General features: G+C 45.9%; 1 protein-coding gene across 1 annotated transcript; it reads left to right on the plus strand.

Moving 5' to 3' along the window:
* Window positions 1–780: 780 nt before the first annotated feature.
* gpib (glucose-6-phosphate isomerase b) lies at window positions 781–11,359 on the plus strand (the record flags this gene model as incomplete). Its single annotated transcript, XM_083662363.1, has 18 exons — window positions 781–899; window positions 1,356–1,446; window positions 1,822–1,890; window positions 2,181–2,300; window positions 2,713–2,796; window positions 3,230–3,376; window positions 5,703–5,774; window positions 6,269–6,313; window positions 6,428–6,481; window positions 7,399–7,459; window positions 7,856–7,899; window positions 8,080–8,232; window positions 8,695–8,824; window positions 9,254–9,330; window positions 9,559–9,687; window positions 10,072–10,147; window positions 10,516–10,582; window positions 10,933–11,359. The coding sequence occupies 18 exons, from the start codon at window positions 781–783 to the stop codon at window positions 11,054–11,056; spliced, it is 1,662 nt and encodes a 553-aa protein (XP_083518489.1). The 3' UTR covers window positions 11,057–11,359.
* Window positions 11,360–19,439: the final 8,080 nt, after the last annotated feature.

Raw genomic sequence — 19,439 nt, forward strand, 5'->3', positions numbered from 1 at the left:
TAGCTACTATATTATTTGTGTACCTTATTGTAAAGTGTTACCCATATAACAATGTCTTTATCCTCAAAATGGATTGTTTGCCCATGTTTCCTTCCTACAGTATATAATGTTGACAATCCACCCAAAATGTTCTGGGACATACAGTGATAAAGTTCTTCTAGTCCACAGAAATTGCAAGAATATTCAATACCAAATTCTGACACGCCCCACTTCACTGTCTGTTGCACCTCCTCACTGACGTGTTCACCTGATTGATCTATCTAGACTTGCAAAGTCTATACAACCTGTTCACCACAAGATCCAACAAGATTTTGTCCCAGGGTCCCCCATCTGATACACGATTTTACTTTTAGATGTTTTATTACAGAAAGTATAGGAAACCCAAGACCAAAATACACTAGTTATACATTCTGTCATTGTGTTACTTATGGATGGAATTACAGTGAAAATAAATGATTTCACTTTTTGCTGGGGACCCCCTGCAACCCCTTCAAGGACCCCTGGGGGTCCTCGGACCCCGCTTTCAGAAACACTTTGGGTAGCACATTGATCTCAACTCTGTCTACAGGACACGTGTGACCCACCACCATCAACATGCAGGGGAAAGTGTGGCGGTGTGTGGCATGCACACAAGCCCTGGATATAATGTGACTTGTAGGAGGGGCAAGTGCGCTGCTGGACTGGATGCCCTTCAAAAGGCTCTCCCCCTGAGCTGCTAGGTCCCACTCAGCCAAGGCTAGTTGAGCACAGCGGACCACGGCAAGCCCCCCTCTTGACAACATGGGACTCACACAGGACCCCACCTTCCACAAGCTGCAGGACTGGTACACAGCCCATGCCTTGGACCTGAACATGAGGCATATGTTCAATGCTGATCAGGAGAGGTTCAGCAAGTTCAGGTACCTGTCCTGTTCAAACCTATTTTTGTAGTTTTGTCCGAACATAATGTAGTGTGCTGAATGTGTTTGCATTCACAGCATTCTTGAACATGTAAAATAATAGCTATTTTGTGTGTACATATGCTGTAACATTTATAGTCTGTTGCATGCAGCTATGTTAACTATGTTCATCAAAAGGGCCTATAGTAGGTAGAAAACCTGGATTATTTTCCACTTTTATGTGCATCCAATGAAGGATGAGCAAACAAATTAATTGTATTTTCATTGCTATACAAGCTCACAAGAGAAATAGATACACCTCAACACAACTCTGAATGTATCACAGGATCATATTGCAATAGATTGGTATAATGCTTGAAGAGTGGCCATTTTGTTTGTTTTCACTCAGATCGTGTCACAGTCTTTGCGTTGTGTTGAGTCTGGTCAGGTCCCTGATGACTTTCTGTGTTTGGGCAGCACAACACTGAAGACTGAAGATGGAGACATTCTGCTGGATTACTCCAAGAACCTCGTCACCGAGGAAGTCATGAAGATGTTGGTTGAACTGGTAAACTCCTTTGAGTCGCAGAATTTCAAATGCTACGTTTGCTTACGTCCACCCACACGTTCATCAAGTCGATGTGTGGGGCAGCTGTCCAAAATGGGAGATGGGATATTGTCTAGCTGGCACTGCTGGCATTCCTTATAGCAGCACGTGTGGACCCATTCATTTGACACATGACTTCACCTTTAGTCCTACATGTTCATCAAATGCAAATAATCTATTCATTGGCAGAACAGAATCAGCCATTTGTATTGCTGAATCTACTTTGTGATGACTGTCGTCATAACATACCTTTTTCGTTATTTAGATGAAGTTTTGGGACATTTAGTTGACACTGTGATCAACTAATGTATGCATGTTATTTATTGTATTTTGTAGGCCAAGTCAAGAGGAGTGCAGGCTGCCAGGGAGCAGATGTTCTCTGGAGAGAAGATCAACTTCACTGAGGTGCACATTGTTGATCAGATCTCAGCCTCCTGCGTTTGCACCATGCCAAAAACTCTTCACACATGAAAACTGTTTGCTTGGGGGAAACAGTTTGCCACATAGGCTAACACACACGTCTGCTGAAAATGATTTCAGGCATTTTGCTGATGCTTTCCTCCAGATCCATATAGAAATACTGAAGTATAGACTTACATTCCTAGATCAGCCATAAGCTATAAGCTGCCAACAGTAAGGAGTGCATGTGTGTGTTTTTAACCCTGTCCTATCCTGCTGGTGCTGTGGGTGTGAAGGGCCGTGCCGTGCTTCATGTGGCGCTGAGGAACCGCTCTAACACTCCCATCATGGTTGGTGGCAAGGATGTGATGCCAGATGTCAACAAGGTTCTGGAGCAGATGAAGAAGTTCTGCCATGTGAGTTATGGATTTTTTTTTCCTTCATATTTTCGGCACTACATCATGTAATACGGTACCATCCTAAAACTCTTGGAATGCGTTTTACACGTTTCACGTTTGTAGTCATGATTTTAGTGGCCCAGCTCATGTCATTGTGATGCAGCTGTCAGCAGTTTGATTGCATACTCGGTTAGCATAGACCCTTTTCACAGGGGCCATTTTGTGTCGAAAAGGCAGGTAAACACAGGTGCAAGCAAAACGCTAATGAGGGTTTCCAACTTCCCCCGATTGGAAACTGGAAACCCTCATTCGTGTTTTGCTTGCACCTGTGTTTTACCCTGGCTTTTCGACACAAAATGGCCCCCGTGAAAAGGGTCTATTCTATTGATGATGACTGTGTTTATCCGTTGCCCTTTTGTGTGAAATACAGAGAGTTCGCAGCGGCGAGTGGAAGGGCTTCACCGGAAAGGCCATCACCGATGTCGTCAACATCGGCATCGGAGGATCTGACCTGGTGAGAGAATGGATTCATCATGTTTGATTGCAAAAACCCTAACAAGCCATCACATAACAGTTATTAACTGTTTCATAGCATTTTTTAGTCCAGACTAAAGACCTTATTGTTGATACATCTCAAAATCCACTTTTACTTCCTCCATACCATTCCTTTCTCTTCACTTCCTTCCCTGCAGTCCATTAATGTGGGCTGTCCTACTACTCTCTCTCTCTCTCTCTCTCTCTCTCTCTCTCACACACACACACACACACACACACACACACACACACACACACACACACACACACACATCTAGACACATTGCAAACTTGTGAAGTTTTTTCCCCCTGGTTTTTATTTGACCTGTTGGTCTGTAAAGCATTTGATAATGAGTCTGTTTGTCGAAAGAGCTTTTGAAATAGATGTGACTTGAACTGACTTTGAATTTTAGGGCCCACTGATGGTGACTGAAGCCCTGAAGCCGTACTCGAAGGGCGGGCCCGCTGTGTGGTTCGTGTCCAACATTGACGGGACGCACATCACCAAAACCCTGGCTCAACTCAACGCTGAGACTACGCTCTTCATCATTGCATCCAAGGTGGCTGTTTTGCCCGGAGCCATTTTTGCATGCTGCCCCAGAGATCTCATATTATGTTCTGCATGCTGCACCAGAGATCTCACATCGTATGTTCTGCGTCGCCAGCCAGCCAAGCAACTCAGTCAGTTTACATGATCAGTCCATACTGTAGTGCAGGGGTCGGCAACCTTTTTTATATGAAGTGCCATTTTCAAATTTCCCAGACATGCCCAGACATGCCCGGTCTCCTGCCCTCCTCCCAGACATGCCCAGACATGCCCGGTCTCCTGCCCTCCTCCCAGACATGCCCAGACATGCCCGGTCTCCTGCCCTCCTCCCAGACATGCCCTGTCTGCTGCCCTCCTCCCAGACATGCCCAGACATGCCCGGTCTCCTGCCCTCCTCCCAGACATGCCCAGACATGCCTGGTCTCCTGCTCTCCTCCCAGACATGCCCAGACATGCCCTGTCTCCTGCCCTCCTCCCAGACATGCCCTGTCTCCTGCCCTCCTCCCAGACATGCCCTGTCTGCTGCCCTCCTCCCAGACATGCCCTGTCTGCTGCCCTCCTCCCAGACATGCCCAGACATGCCCGGTCTCCTGCCCTCCTCCCAGACATGCCCAGACATGCCCGGTCTTCTGCCCTCCTCCCAGACATGCCCAGACATGCCCTGTCTCCTGCCCTCCTCCCAGACATGCCCAGACATGCCCTGTCTCCTGCCCTCCTCCCAGACATGCCCTGTCTGCTGCCCTCCTCCCAGACATGCCCTGTCTGCTGCCCTCCTCCCAGACATGCCCAGACATGCCCGGTCTCCTGCCCTCCTCCCAGACATGCCCAGACATGCCCGGTCTCCTGCTCTCCTCCCAGACATGCCCAGACATGCCCTGTCTCCTGCCCTCCTCCCAGACATGCCCAGACATGCCCTGTCTCCTGCCCTCCTCCCAGACATGCCCAGACATGCCCTGTCTCCTGCCCTCCTCCCAGACATGCCCAGACATGCCCTGTCTCCTGCCCTCCTCCCAGACATGCCCAGACATGCCCGGTCTCCTGCCCTCCTCCCAGACATGCCCAGACATGCCCTGTCTCCTGCCCTCCTCCCAGACATGCCCAGACATGCCCAGTCTCCTGCCCTCCTCCCAGACATGCCCTGTCTCCTGCCCTCCTCCCAGACATGCCCTGTCTCCTGCCCTCGTCCCAGACATGCCCTGTCTCCTGCCCTCCTCCCAGACATGCCCAGACATGCCCTGTCTCCTGCCCTCCTCCCAGACATGCCCAGACATGCCCGGTCTCCTGCCCTCCTCCCAGACATGCCCAGACATGCCCGGTCTTCTGCCCTCCTCCCAGACATGCCCAGACATGCCTGGTCTCCTGCCCTCCTCCCAGACATGCCCTGTCTCCTGCCCTCCTCCCAGACATGCCCAGACATGCCCTGTCTCCTGCCCTCCTCCCAGACATGCCCAGACATACCCGGTCTCCTGCCCTCCTCATTTTGCTTGTCAATCAGTGTGCCACACCAAGATTAATGACTCGCACATCCAAATTTAAATCTCCAACGTATCTGTAATGTTATTCCATCCAAAGCCACAGCACGGTCCTTCTCTGTCTTTTGCGCGGGCATCTTTCATCTGCTTTCTGCTGCCCTGGAAGACAACCAATCAGAGGCAGAGTAGAGTGGGTCACTACCGTAAATATGCTAAATAACAGGCTGTGCAACTGCAAATGGCTCTGAAATAGGTAATTTGACAGGGCATTTCAACATTTCTAAAAAAATAAATCTCAGTTGCGCACTTATTGCTACTGTGTGCTGCCGTGTCTCTGGTTACCTCTTCGCGTGCCAGAGGTGGCACCGGTGCCATAGGTTGCTGTAGTTAATAACATGACTGGGCATAATTTGCAGTTTCCACTCAAACAGAGGAATGTGCTGTGTCATGCTCCTCCAAAGCATTCAAGCCGATGTTCTCTCAGCCCACTTTCATGTGTGAATGTCTTTCAAACAGGCTGCCAGCCTTGGCACACAGATGTGGCAGTGCACAGCCAGAAACAAATTGAAATATCATTTCCAGAACACTGTATATCCATTTAGGAACATTTTTCATACTTTAATTTCAGTCCATATTTCAAAAACATCGATGAGTCTGTCGTCAAAAAGCCATTTTGTAGATTAGAATTAAGATGTTCTCAAGGCCTTGATGTGCTTCTCTGCATGTAAACAATCATTATGTAAACGTCAGAAGTCTCTTTTCCTTCTTCTTTAAAAAACAAAGTAGTATTAAGATTAGTTCTCAAGTTGTGTTGATATTAGTACTTGGTTATTTATCGATGTCGATCTCCTTGTTGTGCCTACACAGACATTCACCACCCAAGAGACCATTACCAACGCAGAGTCTGCCAAGGCCTGGTTCCTTGAGCATGCAAAAGACGTGAGTATGCTGCGACCCAAGCAAGCAGCAGAGTACTGTGTGAGCGCCAGTGTTGGGCAAGTTACTTTCAAAATGTAATATACTACATATTAAGAAAGTAATAAGTCACTTTACAATATTACTGTTTGTGTAGAGTAACTTTCACCAAAATAACAGCAGTAGCAGATTGACATCGCTGCCCCAGAACCATCCCGAAAAATAATTTAAACCGTCTTGAAGGCAGTGCAAACGGTCCAAAATTCTAAATGTTATTATTTTCCTTTGTTATTGTCATCTATAGTGGTTATTTGTGCTTTGATTTAAACAAACTTTTAATTCAATTTGTAACTTGTGTTACTTGACAAAGTAACTGGTATAATATTACTGAAATCCTATTGGCAATAAGTTATATTACTGAGTTACTGCTAAAAGTAATATATTACATGTAATATATTACTTGTGTAATGCGTTACCCCTATCCCTCTTTAACACGTCTCTTCTCTGTGCTTCTGCAGAAAGCCGCCGTCGCCAAGCACTTTGTGGCTCTCTCTACCAACGGCGTAAGTCACTGCGCTGTTCATCCACCAGGGGGGCAAACATTTTGTTTTCCACGTCCAGAAATATAATCCGCATCTATCCTGCCTTTTCTCTGTCTTTCCCCCCCCCCTCTCCAGCCCAAAGTGAAGGACTTCGGCATCGACACGGAGAACATGTTTGAGTTCTGGGATGTGAGTGTTGTCGAAGCGTGTGATGCAGACACTGTGTGCGTTCATCCCTGGGCTACGATGGGGGGCCTTATGCAGAAGCTATAAATAGGCTAGACGTTTGACCCGTGAAGTAGGTGGTGGAGAGACCCTCTGGCCAGCAGCAGCTGCAGAGTAATCAGAAGCCTCTCTCTCTCTGGCTCTGCCCTGAAGAGTATGTTATTATTGGTAGCGACCTTCTCTCTTGCAGAGGTCGCTGTAAAGGCTGCGTCGCATCTCAAAGGTCAGGGAGCTGCATTTATGGCTCATTTCCACCACATATAACAGCACAGTACAGCTCTACTCGATCTGGTCTTACTCGGCTCTACTTGATATAGAAGAAATACTATAGTCCTTTTTACAGGCATCGCGATTTCCGCATCGCGATGCATCTTATAATCGATTATTTTTGACACCCCTAGTATGTAGAATGTCTGTGCATGAAAGTGTATATACATGAGTGTGTGTGTGTGCGTGTGTGCGTGTGTGTGTGTGTGTGTGTGTGTGTGTGTGTGTGTGTGTGTGTGAGAGAGTTTGTGCGTAAAGTTACATTGTCGGTATTTAGAGGGTAACGGCTCTTAAAATGCCCTTTATGTCACGCAGGGAAACAGCTGCTTGCTGAAGGTTTTGCACCCATAACATGTACAGTGTATGTTACAGTGTATGTTACAGTGTATGTTACAGTGTATGTTACAGTGTGTGTTACAGGTGGCATTCACATGAGAGACCAAAGGCTTTATTGTGATACTATCTTTAGCCTGTCCCGAAAGGGGAAACCGTTTTGAGTACAAAGGCCATGACGTTTTCAAGATGTCATAAATTCATATTTTGCAAAATAGTTTCATAATACTGTAAGCCCCGATATACTTATTTTTTTCTCAGTAGTTTATTTTCTCTTTCAGTGGGTCGGTGGCCGTTTTTCCTTGTGGTCCGCCATTGGAATGGCCATTGCCCTGCACATTGGTATGTACAGTAGATACATGTTTTTGCAGTTGTTGCAGTTTTTAGAACAAAGTTCAAGTTTTGATTTTGAATTTCTTTTGTGCTATACCATTATTTAAATCAATCAATCAATCAGGCAATCAATCAACCAATCAGAATCTCTTTAATCGCCAAGTTTAACAAATGTACTGGGATTTGTTTTGCTGAGATAGAGAGATCCACCCACAGATGATCACAGTAGCCTACATACTGTAGTGACACACAAGGCACAAGGACAGTAACTCACATACAGTGCAGAGGGACAGTACAGGATGTACTGTACGATGGACAGTAGACTATAAATACCACCCCACATATTGATTCAGTCAATTCAATCAATCAACTTATTTATCTGTCACCTTTTCCTCTCCTCGTCAGGCTTTGACAACTTTGAGAAGCTTCTTTCGGGAGCTCACTGGATGGTAGGTACTGCTGCAGGAACTATCCACCTCTGTACGTTCTTGTGTCGGTCATGGAAGATCACAGCATCTCAGGAGGATTTGCACTTCTTCTTCTCCAGTATGGCTCAGAGCCATACTGCAGAAGAAGATACGGGACAGGTGGATGTGTCTAACTGAACATCTCGCCCCTCCCTCTCTTAGGATAACCACTTCCGCAACGCTCCTCTGGATAAGAACGCTCCCGTCCTGCTGGCTCTGCTGGGCATCTGGTACATCAACTTCTTCCACGCTGAGACCCACGCCATGCTGCCCTACGACCAGTACATGCACCGCTTCACCGCCTACTTCCAACAGGTCCGTTCCTACACTGAACCAAGCCCACGCATGCCTATGGGAAGTATCAGTGAGGAATTGTTAACCCAGTAGACGTAAAATAAAGCTGGAAACAAGAGTCCACCCAGGAGCTGTTTCACAGAATGATGTCAATTAAATTATGAATAGTAAAGTATATTATGAAAAGGACATACAATTAGGAAATAATTAAAATAAGTTATAAAATAAAAGAATAAATAAACAACTATATTTTAAATAATTAGCATTACAATTATATTTTACATAATTAGCATTACAAGTGCATTTTAAGAAGTGATTTGAAACAATTGCACCATCTAAGATCATTCAATATTTTGGGGGTTGTTTTCACTTTAAACATGGGCTGTTTCATGGTCATCTGAATTTGGCGAGGCATCTATCCATTCCTGTATTGCTCCCAAGAACATATTTGCAGCAGATAGGTAAAGAATGTTCTTCACACAGGGTGACATGGAGTCCAATGGAAAGTACATCAACAAACATGGCACACGTGTGAACTACCACACCGGACCCATAGTGTGGGGAGAGCCAGGAACAAATGGACAGCATGCCTTCTACCAGCTCATCCACCAAGGTATCATTACCCACAATTCATCACTCTAGCTCTCCAAAATATAGGCGGTTCAGTCCGGAAACATTTTAGCATTTTGTCAGAACTTAAGTATCCTATGTCTTTTTTTCCTCTAATTTTTTTTCTCCCATCAAATATTGGTTGAGAGTAGATATCACTGTCACTTTTCTATTTTATTTTGGAATAAAACTCAAATGTGTAATGATACATTAACGAACGAATCAATCAATCAATCAATCAATCAATCAATCAATCAATCAATCAATCAATCAACCAATCAATTTTTTTGATCATCAAAAACTTAACATCTATTTTGTAATTTTGTTATTGTAATTTTGTTCGTGTGTCACAATGTTAGCCATGATGACTGTCATATTTTGCTGTGAATGTATTCAATGTATCACTGACGCAGCCCGACTGTGTTCCACACAGGAACCCGCATGGTTCCTGCTGACTTCCTCATCCCAGCCCAGTCACAGCATCCAATCAGAGAGAGCCTGCACCACAAGGTATTGCTGCAGCCCAGTCACAGTGAATCAAGTCAAAAAGCCTTGATTCAATATTGAATTGCCCTAATTAAATACAATCACAATAGGGGAGATATCAGGAAGATGTCCATTTTTCCACCGTTCATAAATCAAAATCATCTTGCAGCCCCCCCCCCCCCAAATCCTCTTGTGGCCCCTATCTCAGGTTGAATGTGTTGTATCTGAGGCTCTGTGTATCTCTGGCTGTAGATTCTGCTGTCCAACTTCCTGGCCCAGACAGAAGCTCTGATGACCGGTAAGACCACAGAGGAGGCCAAGAAGGATCTGGAGGCCAGCGGCCAGAGTGGAGAAGATCTGGAGAAGATCCTGCCACACAAAGTAAGTCAATCCAAGGCACATTTACTACAGTAAAATATAGATTATGATGAACGTCCAGTGGACAGCAGCTCTCCCCTCAGGGTTGAGCAGAAAAACATGGATGACAGCTTTGTATTACATAATGAAAGACACTAGTCTCTCATGCTACTCTTCCAAAGGAAATCATATAGTGTGTAAATCATATACTTAGTGTGTAAATCATATACTTAGTGTGTAAGTGCAGACAGCAGACTATACTGTGCATGTTCTTTATAAGGTAGTACTGCCCCCTAGTGACCACATCTGTGTTAAGCGCATAATGCGGTAATCCAATCTTTCGCCCAAGGATGTTCGCTGATAATGCCTGCCCCGCTTACACCGAGCTGACTGTATTGTTTGACCCAGGTATTCCAAGGAAACAGACCAACCAACTCAATCATCTTCAAGAAGCTGACACCCTACACGCTTGGAGCTCTTATCGGTGAGCACAAACCATGTGGTCACATGACTTCAACCATTGATGCGGTCTGTGTTCAGTTTTATGAATAGTAGTGTTATTATTATTATTAGTAGTAGTAGTAGTAGTAGTAGTAGTAGTAGTAGTAGTAGTAGTTTATTGATAATAACATGGTGGGGAATACAATCAATACACACACACACACACACACACACACACACACACACACACACACATTCTGAAACATACGGTAATTAACAGTCATTGTGTATGCTACTGTACTAGGAAGTCACAGGAAGGGTCGCCTACAACTGCAAGTCCCATAATGCATTAGAATGTAGTCTGTACTGTAGATATATTTGTTGTGATCACGATTCTCTTCTCTTTTACAGCGATGTATGAACACAAAATCTTCGTCCAGGGTGTCATGTGGGAGATCAACAGTTTTGACCAGTGGGGGTGAGTGAAGCACACTGATCCATGCGGTAATCTTTCAGTCCAGTCCTGTGTCACTATCCACATCTATCAAACCTGCTCATGGAAAATGAATGATAACTGCCATCAAAACGTACTTGAACAAGGCAGTTAACAGCCAACCTGCTCCAGTAGTGTTGGCCAGTGGTCAGCAGGTCAGAGGACTGTGGTTGTAGGCTGCTGGGGAGCTTTCAGGTGTGAATGTGTGTAACTATGTGAATGCGGAACAGAGCATTTTGCAAGATCGAATGTTCTGTTTTTGACGAAAGCCTTTCATATTCTCTGCTCTCATGATCAATGTTGTTTGTCTGCGTCTCTGCCTACACCCACATCAGAGTCGAACTGGGCAAACAGCTGGCGAAGAAGATCGAGCCTGAGCTGCAGGACAAGGCGGAGGTCCACTCCCACGACGCCTCCACCAACGGACTCATCAACTTCCTCAAGAAGAACTTTGCCTAAGTGGCTGCCCACAACCTGTCCGTCCACACAGACACACACACACACACACACACACACACACACACACACACACACACACACACACGATGCAGCTCACCAGCTCACGAGCGTGTCCTAGCTGCACGGACACCAGACTCACACAGACAGCTGGTCACGCCCACGCAGTCGAGCAAAAGCACTTTTTATGTTTGTTACTATCATGATTATTGTGACTGTCTGTCTTTTCTATGTCTGTTAGTTTACCAACTGTGAAGGGGAAAGCTACTGTGGAAGGACTGTGATCTCACTCTCTCTCTCCACTGTCAGAGCAATGTAGCTTTTTGGAATAAATATCTTTACACAAAGTCAATGTTGTTTTCGTCTGGCATTCTGGGTGACACCTGTCATACCTGTCCCAATGTGGGAAAACAGCTACACTGTGTGTTTGTGGACAAGGGAATAGTGGAGGGTAGGTAGGCCTAAACACAAGTAAACACAGTTTGCCCAACTCTTATTACACCTATTTTCAGATCAAATGTATCAGTCGACCGGGGGAAACAAGGTGGATAAACAACGCACCTTGGATAGTTTACCCTAGCCTAGGTAAACCCAGCCCCCACGTGACCTGCTCTCTCAGTTCCCAGTCACTAGTGACTGAGAACAGGTCTGAGAGCAGGTCACGTGGGGGATGGGTTTACCCAGGCTAAGTTTACCCACCCTCTGTATTTACCACTACACACCTGATTCTGGATGCATATTGAGCAGGTGTTAGGATGATGTCATCATTACTATGATGTCATAGATCACTGATGATATCGCAGACGGTGATGATGTCATGATTCATAAGTGTCTAAATCATGCCTCTCGAACACACGTATATAATGTGAGTGTAACGGTGTGATTCAATATTAAATGAATGCAGTGGTGTATAAAGTACTTGAAAACCATACTTGAGTAAAAGATATCTTCCCAGAAAAAGACTTTGGTAAAAGTCAAAGTCACTCATTAGAATATTACTTGAGTAAAAGTCTTAAAGTACTTGATATTTTCTGTACTTAAGTATCAAAAGTAATTTTCTGATATTAAATGTACTTAAATATTGAAAGTAAAAAGTACAAGTAAATGCTGTTAAAAAAAAATCAAGCAAAAGACATGCCTGGGCTTGAGTGGAAGTCTATTTCTTCTTCTTGACTTTTATAGCCGCTGGCAAACAACGTTATGTTGCATTACAGCCACCAACTGGAATGGTGTGTGCATCGTGATTAACGTAACTTGCAAACTAGGAGCACTGATTTGCCAAACCTGATTGCTTGCAGGCTACGCAATTTCTTCTGATTTAACTTTGTAACTAAGATGCTTGGGGGAAATGTAGTGGAGTAAAAGTATCCATTTTATTTGGGAAATGTAGTGGAGTAAAAGTGAAAGTTGACAGAAATATAAATACTCAAGTAAAGTACAGATACTCAGAAAAATACTTAAGTACTGTATTTAAGTGTAAATACTTCGTTACATTACACCACTGAATGAATGACACTGTCCCATCCTTCAACAGTACTCAGTAGGCTCTTAAGCAGCAGTGGAGCTGCTCTGTGTCAACAGTACTCAGTAGGCTCTTAGTCACTAGATGGCGGTAGAGTGCCAAACCTAGGCTATTTAGTGGAGCCCAAATCAGCCACCCAGTAATAAGCTATTTATTGAGTGGAACATAGGGTCAAAGGTCAGTGCATCTGCTCTGTTCCTTCCCCACAAATCCCCAGAGATCACAGCATCCATTTAGAGAGCAAAACAAACATCAGGCCAAAGCAGCATCTGGAGGACTTCCATGTGACCAGCCGTTCCTCACTGTCAAGTCTATTTAATCGCCGCAAAACTTTGTTTACTGTACGTTTTCATATCGTCAACGCCAAAGCTCCTCATGTAAACATGACATTAAACGTCATAAGGGTAGAGAGGAACCAACTGACCACGAAGTACAGTGATGCCTTTATAGACCCTTCTCACTGGGGCCATTTTGTGTCGAAAAGGCAGGGTAAACACAGGTGCAAGCAAAACACTAATGCGGGTTTCCACCTTCCATGATTGGAATTTGGAAACCCTCATTAGTGTTTTGCTCGCACCTGTGTTTATTCTGCCTTTTCGACACAAAATGGCCCCCGTGAAAAGGGTCTATTAAATGAGACTGCCATTACATGTATCTTTGACTGTCTCTTCCTTCTCAGACCTGCGGCTGAGCACAATTACCGAGTGTGTATAAGGAAAGTAAAAATATATTTAAAACAAAAATCACAGACCCTAGACACTGCTGGCTTTTCAATGCTGTTGCCAGGCAACAATATTATACTTCAAACAGAACTCGGCATTTTTATTTCTGGGTCTGAAACAACACAGAACAAAGTGAATTTGGATGATGATAAAACCCCTGATAATTGACACTTACAGTGTTTGCAAACCAGTACTCATTTAGAATGCTCTCCTGTTCAAAGAGCATACCATTTCCAGCTGCCGCCCTCGGGCACATTTTTCAAATAGCTACATATATATACATCCATGTTGGGAGGAAACACACATTCCCTGATATTCACTCATTGTTCAATATGAAAATCCCATAATTCCATCGAGGCGGTTTGTCAGAGAGGGAGCGACATTCTTCAAATGCAGTCAGTCACATCTCTGAAAGAAAGAAGCTTCTCTATTCAGGAGTGTGCGAGTATTGTCAGAGCCATGGAAACACAGCGAGACCCGCTGCTATGGAGTTGTGTGACTTGTCTTTTCAGCTCTTGGAAGCCAGGTGGAGATGGTTGGTTGTGAAGTCAACATGAGGAAAGAGGTGATTAAGGGCTGCTATAGTGGGGGAGCAGAATCAAATGAAAGCATGAAAACGCTCCTGCACGTTCCTGAGATGTTTGGAGGAACAATGGCGCTCGCATACCCTCACATTCCACTTCATGCTTTATTGGTCGGGCCTGTCAGTCATTTTGTTCTGGGCCTGTTTAAGAGCTGCCCCCCCCCCCCCCCCCCCTCTGGCCTGACCAGGGTCCCAACCTGCCCCAATGCCGTGGTCGCCATGGCGACGACCCCCCCCCCCCGCGCGCCGCTCCGACTACACAGTCCCAAGTTCATGGCGGTGTCAGACGGAGGACTAGCTTCCTCAACGGACTGCGTAGGCCTCGTCTTTCAGAGTCAAGTCAATCTGATTTATATAGAAGCACTGTTACGATCAATCTTTATCTTGAGGCAGGAGGTCATAGAGTCATGACGTCGGTCCGAGAGGACTTCCTTAATACGTAGAATATCATCTTTTCCCACTTATTTTCAGTATTTATTATGGTTTTTGCTTCATATTGATAAATGCTTGCAGAATCTAGGATGATATAGATCTAGGCTGCAGGGACAGACATTTCACATTGCGCGCCAGATTCCTAGTTTCGCGCGTGAGATTCCTATTTTCCAAAATGCAGGATGGCAGGGGCAGCCCATGCTATACTCTGCCTCTGCCCCCCCCCCCCCCCACACTGCCCCCCCCCCCACTGCCCCCCTTTAGCCAATTGCCATGGACACAAACACCCCCCCCCCCCCCACACACACACACACACACTTGACCTCCATGCTCAATTTCTGCCCTCTGCCCCTGCCATCCTGGATTTTGAAATGTGCCCCCCACCCCACTGCACCCTTTAGCCAATTGGCATGAACACAAACCTCCTCACTCACTCACTCACTCTGACACACACACACACACACACACACGCGCACGCGCACACATACACACACACACACATGCACGGACGCACACACACACCTTGACCTCCATGCCAAATTTCAGCCTCCTAGGGCAAAAAATGTGCCCGCTCAAGGGTGGTGAACTTTTTGCGGAGCGACCGACCGACCGACCGGCCAACCAACCAACCATCTGACCGACCGGCCAACCAACCAACCATCTGACCGACCGGCCAACCAACCATCTGACCGACCGGCCAACCAACCATCTGACCGACCGGCCAACCAACCATCTGACCGACCGGCCAACCAACCATCTGACCGACGAAGCAAAAGAGCAATTAAAATGAGTGAGCAGACTAGACAGACAAGTAATGAGTTTAAATAGCAGAGTGAGGTGTATCGTGTATCATGTATTTGGGCTATGTGAGACTCATCAGGGAGATTCTAAGTTTGGATTTGAAGGGGTTAAGAGAGGACGCATGTTTGGCAATATTGATATAGATGTTCCAGAGTACGGCACCTCTGTAGTGTATTGAAAATGGGTTATTGTGACAGTAGTGGGGTAAAGGTGATCTGAGTGTCTTGTATTATGTGTGTGTATGTTAGAATTTTGTTGGAAGTATATCCTACACAGGAGGTGATATACATTTATAGACAAAGCACACCTGAAGTGTGTTGATATCATGTATGGGGAGTCTTTTTTTTAAGGGTATTGTAAGAAAGGTTTTTTCAGGGGGAAATTCAGGAAATTAACACCACTATGGTGCAATGGTCAGATCGTATGAAGGAGGGAGTTCCAGTCAATCTGGTCAGGTTTTGAATTGGTTTTATTGTGACTGTTGCATTTTGTTTTCCTGTGGTTCTGCAGCAGACACAAGAGAAAAGTATCATCAATCCAATCAATTAAAGGTTATACAATAGATAACGAGGGCAACAATATCATTCATCAATAAACAATTAGACCTTTCTCATTCAAATAGTAATTCATGCATATCACATATCACTGCAGGTACCTGAGGATTCTAGAAATAACATTTCATATTGCAATATATATATAACACCACCACCAATTAACTCCACCATTAACTATACTATTAAGGATAAATCTGAAGTTAGATGTGGCCTTCAAGCACAGGTTAACACAAGTAGGACAACTGCTCTTGGTGCAAGCAAGCTATGTTCTACCAAGGTGGGACAAACACTGCAGCCATCAAGCTCACCCTCCACAGCTTGGAGGGTAGTGTGCCAGAGTGTTGGTCATGTGGGGGGGGGGTATCTTCTACAGGTATCTTCTCTTCTTCAGCGTGCTGCTGTCCATAATGCATTTGTATTCATCAGCAGCAGCCCCAGTGGTCAGTCCAGTTCTCTGACTGCAAGTCTTCTGAGGTCAGGATCCTCCTCGCATGTAAACAAGCAAGGAAGCGTCAGAGAGCCTCAGAGGAGAACAGCGCCCTGCGGGTCAGCAGCCAGTCTTTATACTCACTTGAACTTAGTCGGAATGCCTTTAATCTGCTTTGCAATCGGCCATCCTCTCCTCCCAGGAACCTACAGGCGAAGACATCCTCTTTGGCTAAACATTAGCCCCCACAATGCTTAGGGCCAAACACATGACTCCCCCCCCCCCCCCCCCCCCTCGTATCTAAGCTGGGGGACGGGGGCGTTCTTCTCCACTTCCCAGTTGGTAGTCTGAGGCTGCCACTGACAGCGGTGACACAGGGACCCTGCGGCCTGACTGCGTTCCGATCTGCTAGTAAGTTCCCAGCGAATAAGTGGACTGTACGGGGTAGTATTCGGCCATATTACTTAACATGGCTGAATGCCCTGTGCAGTGCACTTCGAAGGGGAACTACAAGCAGATCGGAACGCAGCCATTTGAGTCACACCCTGTTCCATTTTTTTTCCCACGACTACTGGAGTTAAATAAAGATGAACTTAAGTGCATCCTCCTCCCAGTACAGGGAGGCTGTAGCAGTCTTGTGGGGCAGCAGGGGGAACTGGGTGGCCCCCAAAATATAGTCGTGTGTTGACAATTTTGCATAATATATATTATAACATCTGACCTCACACAAGGTTTCTTTCAGCACGTTACCTTCCCAGTAGTCTCAACGCCAGACCCATGAGGGAAAGAGGACGATGACGCGCTGAGCATGGCTATATGTACTGCCACGTCATAGCCTCGGCATTGACGTCATATTGGCATGTTGACAGGGGCTGATTGGCCATTGAGGATGGGGTGATGAGTCAGGAGGCACACGTCATGACGGACGTCACGCTAGGATTACACTTGACTTAAGCTGGGAGCTGATGCCTATAATTGTGATCTGAGGTAACGTGACTGGTCTTCATCTTGAAACTAGGTCGAGACCAACATTTCAATCGTGAGAGACCAGTGGGTAAAATTTAACAAGCAAGCTTTATTCACACAATGGCATGGCGATTGGTTCTATGGCATGAAATGGCATGGCAACTAATTCTATGGTGTAATGGACTATTGACTAAGGTAAGATGCCTCTCTTCTTGTGGTGAGAGGGGAGGGCGTCTGCTCGGACTAGGATAGAGAATCCCCCAAAAGAAAGGGATCGGACGACACCTGGCCACTGCGAGACTACAGTAGGTAAGAACCATCATGAGCTGACATTGTGTTTCACTCTTGTGAGGACACGTCATCAGGTGGTTTTTATCAGGCTCAAATGGATTCAGTATTCGTGTATCAACCGGCGACAGAGACAAGCAATGAAGAATGAGAAAGTAGGCGTGCGCAGAGCAAAAGAGGAGGCGGCTTCTTTGTCGCAGCTTTGAGGGGACAAACTGAAGTGGCCAAAGTGTCAGTAAGCACAGATTGTTGAGTGTATGAGGTCATCCTGTGGCCAGCATATTTTCACTCCATTTCCTGGCAGTGGCGGGACCCCGTGCGCTCCGGAGGGAAGGTGTTCTTTTGTGCTGCGTGTAACAGAGCTCACCTCACAGCAGGTCCCCTGGGGCTCTACTACCTCCACACGCACACAGACACACACACACACGGGCGCGCACACACACACACACACACACACGCGCGCGCAGCGCGCACGCGCACACACACACACACACACACACACACACACACACACACACACACACACACATACGTACACACACACACACACACACACACACACACACATCTCACACACACACACACACACACACACACACACGGCTCCCTGAGTCACAGGGTGGAACCCTCGCACACATAAAGGCCGCTTTGTGCCCCAACTCATGGAGCTGTCAACCAACACCGGAGCGCTCCTCTCTCCTCTCCCTCTCCTCTCCTCTCCTCTCCTCTCCTCTCCTCTCCTCTCCTCTCCTCTCCTCTCCTCTCCTCTCCTCTCCTCTCCCTCCTCTCCTCTCCTCTCCTCCTCTCACTGAACACCACTGTTCAGGATTCAGTCAGACTGTGTGGGCAGAGCGTGCTTCTATGCACTCCTACACAAACTGCCACTATCTGCATAGCCATGGCACGTCGATACTGCTGTATCTACTGGACTGTAATTGAAATATAATGAGACTGAAGGGGCGAGTGGGCTTTGCATATTGTATAGTATGGTGGAATTTCTGCGAGTGTTACATTCTCAGCCACTGTAAGAGGCCATTTACACCTGGCATTAACATGCGTTTTCTGCCATCAGATTGCAATCAGATTGTGCTTGACCACTTGAAAGTACAGGTGTAAACACCCCCAAGACGCATCGAAGAAGGATTGCAATCTGATCGGCCAAACCACCTCCAGAGGCGGTCAGGGATGCATTGTGACCACATTGAACACAAGTGTAAATGCAATGTGTCCTCTCAATCTGGATACAGCAACTTTATGCGGATTGAGAGGACAACGATTTTGGGTGTTAATAAGTTACCTGGATGTTATCTGGATAAGGACAAATGCATGTTGTTAACGCCAGGTGTAAATGAAATCAGGCTAATGTGGTCAAGCACAATCTGATTGCAATCTGATGGCAGAAAACGCATGTTAACGCCAGGTGTAAATGGCCTCTAAGGCCATGTTCAGACTAAGAGGCCAAATCTGATTTGTGAACTTTAGTGACCTCTTAATGATTCTATCCAGATTGGTTTTATGAGCCTGGACGCTTCAAGTCTGATTTGTGTCACTTGTCCCAAACCACATAGGTCTGGACACACAGATCCGACTTGAACACTTGCCCAAATCAGATTTGTGGCAGTGCGGACGACACACTCCCAAATCAGATTTGGGAAACCAATCAAGATAATGATGATTAATGACTTTAGCAGCAAATCGGATTTGCCTGTAATGTGAACATGGCCTAAAAGCCCCCTTCATGCATTCGATATCCTGCTTCTATCCCCACGTTAATACCACACACAATTCTTTTATAGTCAAATCTAATTAGTATCCACAATTCTCTAGTGTCTCCAGTTACAAGAGCATTCCTCGTAGGGCTCCGACGCCCTGAGAAGAGAGCAGAACGTGATTTCTTTTGAACATTTCCTCTCGGGGGGGATAGAGAGGCAAAGTGCAGCGGTAATTTAGCAAGCATGCAATAAAAAAAAAAGTAGGGCTTCTAAGTGTGCAGCGGACGACAGCTCCATCTGCACTGGGCTCTGGACGAGTGCCAGAGTCAGTCCAGTTTGAAACCCACACACTCCCCTTTAGGCGTCTCTCTCAAGAGAC

This window comes from Poromitra crassiceps (assembly GCF_964638095.1).
Source record: "Poromitra crassiceps genome assembly, chromosome: 28".
Lineage (NCBI taxonomy): Eukaryota > Metazoa > Chordata > Actinopteri > Beryciformes > Melamphaidae > Poromitra > Poromitra crassiceps.